At 39.0% G+C, this 6,097-nt stretch overlaps 1 protein-coding gene across 1 annotated transcript in view; it reads left to right on the top strand.

Annotated features, from left to right (window-relative positions):
• Window positions 1-6,097, top strand: part of KLHDC1 (kelch domain containing 1) — a 64,108-nt gene that overhangs the window by 18,734 nt on the left and 39,277 nt on the right. Inside the window, exons 2-4 of the mRNA XM_017849450.1 lie at window positions 1,520-1,590; window positions 2,070-2,187; window positions 2,629-2,747. Coding sequence (XP_017704939.1) covers window positions 1,520-1,590; window positions 2,070-2,187; window positions 2,629-2,747 — 308 coding nt within the window. The remainder of the gene's footprint in view (window positions 1-1,519; window positions 1,591-2,069; window positions 2,188-2,628; window positions 2,748-6,097) is intronic.

Raw genomic sequence — 6,097 nt, forward strand, 5'->3', positions numbered from 1 at the left:
TTTTTTTTTTTTTTTTTTTTTTTTTTTAAGAAACAGTGTCTGCCTCTTTCACCTAGGCTGGAGTGCAGTGGTACTATCATAGCTCACTGCAGCCTCGAACTCCTGAGCTCAAGTGATCCTCCCACTGCAGCCTCCTGAGTAACTAGGACTATAGGTGTGTGCCACCAGGCCTAACTAATTTTTTGGTTTTTTTTTTTTTTTTTTTTTTAGAGACAGGGTCTGGCTATGATGCCCAGGCTGGTCTTGAATTCCTGGATTCAAGCGATCCTCCTGCCTTGGCCTCCCAAAGTGCTGGGATTACAGGAATGAGCCACTACACCGGGCCTATTTTTAAATTTAAAGAACATAGAGTGAGAAACAGCTAAATCTTCTTAGCATGTTAATAACTTATGTATTATATAGTTTTAGAAATTCTTAAAGTGCTATTTTAAAATTCTAGTTTTTTTGTTTGTTTGTTTGTTTTTGAGACGAATTCTCACTCTTTTGCCCAGGCTGGAGTGCAGTATCATGATTTCAACTTACTGCAACCTCTGCCTCCCAGGTTCAAGCGATTCTCCTCCCCCAGCCTCCTGAGTAGCTGGGATTACAGGCATATGCCACCATGCCCAGCTAGGTTTTTTGTATTTTTAGTAGAGGTGGAGTTTCACTATGTTGGCCAGGCTGGTCTCAAACTCCTAACCTCAGGTGATCCACCTGCCTCAGCCTCCCAAAATGCCGGGATTACACTGTGCTGGGATTACAAAGTGCTGGCTGAGCCACTGCGCCCCACTGGTTATGTTTGAATTATTATATAGATTCTGAGAACTATCACAGATTTGTGTAAAAATTGATTTTAAGCCCTAAGTTTGTTTAAGCTCAAAGTAAGTAAGATTGTTATACAAGTCTTACTTCTCTTTTCATCATGAATGTAAAAATGTGCTATTCTATTTGTGATCAGCTTCTTTAGAGATTATTCAAGTTCAGAGTTGTCGTTTTGACTAAATGTATTGTGATCCTTATATTCTAGATTTAATGAACAACTAATACTATGCCTTGCATATAGTAGGCACTCAAAAAATATGTTCAGTGAATTAAAGTATCTGAGATATCTTAATAAGATATTTAATTGTATCTTTTAAAATTTCCTCCATTGATACTTCCTGTCACCCAAAATATATTGCCCTTTTTTGATGATCTTTTCTTCCTGGCTTTATAGTATTTAATATTCTGCTCTAAATCTTATTGTTTTGCTGTTTTGTTTTACATAAAGCCCCTTTTAAAGGTTTAATTGTCCTAAGTATTTTCTTGAGACTTATATACTTGCTATGTTTTATTTGGATCTTTTATTGTTTTCCCACTTTCTCTTAGAAAATCTTTCTTTCCTTTTCTTTTGATACATTTTATTTTATATTGAAAAAAATCCTTGAGCCTTCTTTTGTGTTTTATGGTATTTTCCTAGCAATTTTTCTCATCCTGAGAAGCTGTGTAACTGTTTGCTATGTACTTAATAAACATAATTTTATGTATTCTGTATTTTTAGTCTATTGAAGACAATGAAGTATATTTGCCTAATGATGAAATTTGGACCTATGATATTGATAGTGGGTTGTGGTAAGTAATTTTAAATTGCATACTGTCTGATCTTAATTTCTATTATAAATGTTTCTGTAGACTTTAGGGAATTTGAGACCATACTTTGAATATACTGCTACATTTTTGAAGTCTCTCTTTCCTTTTCTTTCAATGCTTTAATTTTCTGATGCTTTCATTCCCCTGCTGTCTTCCCTGCTCCATTTTTTGTCTTTTAGTATTTCTCTCAAGAACAGTGCTGTCTCTGAAGATTTTGTTTTATTCTGCAAATTCCCAGTTCTGGTGACGTGTGAAATTTTGTGAATTTTTTTTTTTTTCCTAGCAAATTGAAAAATTTTTACCCTGGATCTTCTTAGAGTTTTTACATTATTAGTCACCATTACATTATAATTGTAACTGACAGTGACAGTTTTCACTGACAAAAGTACTCATGGAGTTTAAAGAGAATTTTAATTTGCCTTTCTGGAAAGTTATGGGATTCCATGTTATTCTTGCTGCAGGAGAATGCACCTCATGGAAGGAGAACTCCCAGCCTCCATGTCAGGAAGCTGTGGTGCTTGCATTAATGGAAAGCTGTACATTTTTGGAGGATATGATGACAAAGGATACAGCAATCGAGTAATAATTTCTTTAATTCAAGAGTGCAGCAAAATGTAATATTTAATGTATCATTTCATCTCACAAGTTACAAATATTTTAAAAAGAATATATATATAGAAAACCTTAAACTTATGATTAAAGATTTTAAAGCTAGATTGAAAATGCAGCAGTTCTGCTCTGCTCTTCTTCTGTGTCTTTCTGCTTCAGAATTAACTGCATATTTAATTGATATTCATAGGATAAGAGCAGGATGGAAAAGACCTATTTTAATATGTTTTATATATCATTTTACTCCTAAAACAGTCTTGTTTTATTAATTCTACAATTTTAATTTTTTAATAGGTAACAAACTTACCTATTAAAAGAAAAAAATAGTATTAATTATTGGATCACATTGCCTCTGATGTAGATTTAATTTTTAAATGCCGTGTCTGCTAATAGTGTTCTCGTCTTTTAAAGCTTTATTTTGTTAATTTACGAACAAGAGATGGAACCTACATTTGGGAAAAAATTACCAACTTTGAAGGACAACCACCCACACCACGTGATAAACTTTCCTGCTGGGTATATAAAGACAGGTAATGCAGCAGTTGCACTTAATGCATTATGTCTACCTAAGCAAAGATAACAACTTTTGGCTAAAATACAGAATGCTTAAAGGTGTGAGTTTTTTCAGGATAGCAATTGATTTTCTAAATAATCGGAGTATCTGTGGATACTGCCCGTTGTATTTCTTCCTTTCTAATCTTTAAACTTTTTGTTTCCTTATTGCACTGGGTAGGACCTTGAGTAAATCCAGTGCTTATGTTTACACTTTCATATATTACTCATTCTTTTTCTCTGAACAACATCTATCATTCCCCTACTCTGAGCATCAGTAAAACTAGATGGTAGCCTCTTCATCCCTCTCTCCCTCCCATTCCTTCAACACCAGTTTTTGTGAGTTACATTTGTAATCTTTCTGTTCCATTTTTGGAAAGAAGGGGAACTTTAGTGATGAACATTTTAGCTCCCCACTCCCTGTTTATCATTTCTTGCTAATTCTTTTTAACTATTCTTTGTGGTTTTCACATTTTTATTCTTTATGTCCTTTGCTGTATCTTCTGTGATAACTGTCTCTTTGCTGTTTGTGACATTGTCTTCATTTCTGAAATGAATTTTTCTCCCCTTTTATTTCTTTCCTAATTTTTTGTTTTTTGGAGATGGAGCCTCACTCTGTCACTCAGGCTGGAGTGCAATAGCACAATCTCTGCTCACTGCAACCTCTGCCTCCCGGGTTCAAGCGATTCTCTGGCCTCAGCCTCCTGAGTAACTGGGATTACAGGTGCCTGCCACCATGCCCAGCTAATTTTTGTGTTTTTATTTTATTTATTTATTTATTTTTGAGACAGAGTCTCACTCCATCACCTAGGCTGGAGTGCAGTGGCGCGATCTTAGCTCACTGCAATCTCCACCTCCCAGGTTCAAGCAATTCTCTTACCTCAGCCTCCCAAGAAGCTGGGACAATAGGGGTGTGCTACCACGCTGGCTAATTTTTTTTGTATTTTTAGTAGAGACTGTGTTTCACTGTGTTAGCTAGGATGATCTCAATCCCCTGTGCTTGTGGTCCCCCAGCCTCGGCCCTCCCAAAGTGCTGGGATTACAAGCATGAGCCACCACGCCTGGCCCTAATTTTTGTATTTTTAGTAGAGATGGGGTTTCACCATGTTGGCCAGGCTGGTCTCGAACTCCTGACCTCATGATTTACCTGCCTTGGCCTCCCAAAGTGCTGGGATTACAGGTGTGAGCCACTGTGCCTGGCCTTCTTTCCTAATTTCTAACAATTCTGTTTCAGCTCCTCATGGCCATCAACTCTGTTATTTGAGTTCTTATATTTTTTGTTTTAAGGGTTTTCTTCATTGCTAATTACTTTATTAAATTTTATTTGTGTTTTAAAATATCATTCAGTATTCAATTTCCAGTTTTCAGATTTGCTTGTTTGTCTCTTAAATGTTTTTAAATAATTTGTTCAGTAGAGGACTAGGTAAGGTCTATACTTTGCAATCAATTTATATGTCTTTTTTCTTTTTTCTTTTTCTTTTTTTTTTCTTTTTGAGGCAGAATCTCTGTCGCCCAGGCTGGAATGCAGTGGTGCCATTTCGGCTCACTGTAACCTCTGCCTCCCAAGTTCAAGCAATTCTCCTGCATCACCCTCCTGAGTAGCTGGGACGACAGGCACATACCACCATGCCTGGCTATTTTTTGTATTTTTAGTAGAGACCAGGTTTTACCATGTTAGCCAGGATGGTCTTGATCTGACCTCATGATCCACCTGCCTTGGCCTCCCAAGGTGCTGGGATTACAGGCATGAGCCACTGCACCCGGCCAATATGCCTTTCAAGTTGCTTTTATTCTAGATATTTCCTTTTGGTCTTTTTTTGTTGTTTTGTTCTTGAAATTTATTTGATAAAGAAACCATGTCATTTGGCTGTAGAATCCCAATAGTCTGCACTGTGTTGGTTGTGTCTCTGTGATATCATTTAACGTATTCCTCTACACCTTCTATTTTCTGTAAATTGGTACTTAGATCTAGAAACTTAAGCAAATTAATGTTCTTGTGTTGGTTGTTGGTTTGGGAGCAAATAAAAAGTACTTCATAGCTATGTTTGTTTGTTTGTTTGTTTTGAGATGGAGTCTTCCTCTGTTGCCTAGGCTGGAGTGCAATGGTGCAATCTCATCTCACTGCAACATCCGCCTCCTGGGTTCAAGTGATTCTTCTGCAAGCTCAGCCTCCTAAGTAGCTGGGATTACAGGCACCTGCCGCCATGCCCGGCTAATTTTTTTTTTTTTTTTTTTTTTTTGAGACGGACGGAGTCCCCCTCTATTGCCCAGGATGAAGTGCAGTGGTGGAATCTCGGCTCACTGCAACCTCCGCCTCCTGGGTTCAAGCGATTCTTCTGCCTCAGCCTCCCGAAGCTGGGACTACAGGCATGTGCCACCATGCCTGGCTAGTTTTTTTTTTTTTTTTTTTCAGTAGAGACAGGGTTTCACCATATTAGCCAGGTTGGTCTCGAACTTCTGACCTCGTGATCCTCCTGCCTCCGCCTCCCAAAGTGCTAGGATTACAGGCATGAATCACCACACCCATCTTAATTTTTGCATTTTTTAGTAGAGACGAGGTTTCACCATGTTGACCAGGCTCATCTTGAACTCCTGACTTTGTGATCCACCCTCCTCGGCCTCCAAAAGTGCTGGGATTACAGGCGTGAGCCAGCACGCCTGGCCCATAGCTACCTTTTTTTTTTTTTTTGAGATGGAGTCTCGCTCTGTCACCCACCCTGGAGTGCAGTGGTGCGATCTCCGCTCACTGCAAGCTCTGCCTCCTGGGTTCACGCCATTCTCCTGTCTCAGCCTCCTGAGTAGCTTTCTGCGGGTGCCTGCCACCACGCCCGGGTAATTTTTTTTGTTTTTTTTTGTATTTTTAGTAGAGACGGGGTTTCACCGTGTTAGCCAGGATGGTCTCGATATCCTGACTTCGTGATCCGCCGGCCTCGGCCTCCCAAAGTGCTAGGATTACAGGCGTGAGCCACCACGCCCAGCCTACTTTATTATATTAAGTATATATAAAAGTATATATAAAATATAAAATACAGACCAGACGCAGTGGCTCACGCCTGTAAGCCCAGCACTTTAGGAGGCCGAGGCAGCCAGATCACTTGAGGTCAAGAGTTCGAGACCAGCCTGGCCAACATGGTGAAACCCCATCTCTATTAAAAATACAAAAATTATTTTTTTGCGTGGTGGCAGGCACCTGTAGTCCTAGCTACTCAGGAGGCTGAGGCTGGAGAATTGCTTGAATCTGGGAGGTGGAGGTTGCAGTGGCCTGAGGTTGTACCATTACACCCCAGCCTGGGTGACAAGAGTGAAACTCTGTCTAAAAAAAAAAAAA

The sequence above is a fragment of the Rhinopithecus bieti genome, unplaced genomic scaffold, assembly GCF_001698545.2.
Source record: "Rhinopithecus bieti isolate Rb0 unplaced genomic scaffold, ASM169854v2 scaffold_29928, whole genome shotgun sequence".
NCBI lineage: Eukaryota > Metazoa > Chordata > Mammalia > Primates > Cercopithecidae > Rhinopithecus > Rhinopithecus bieti.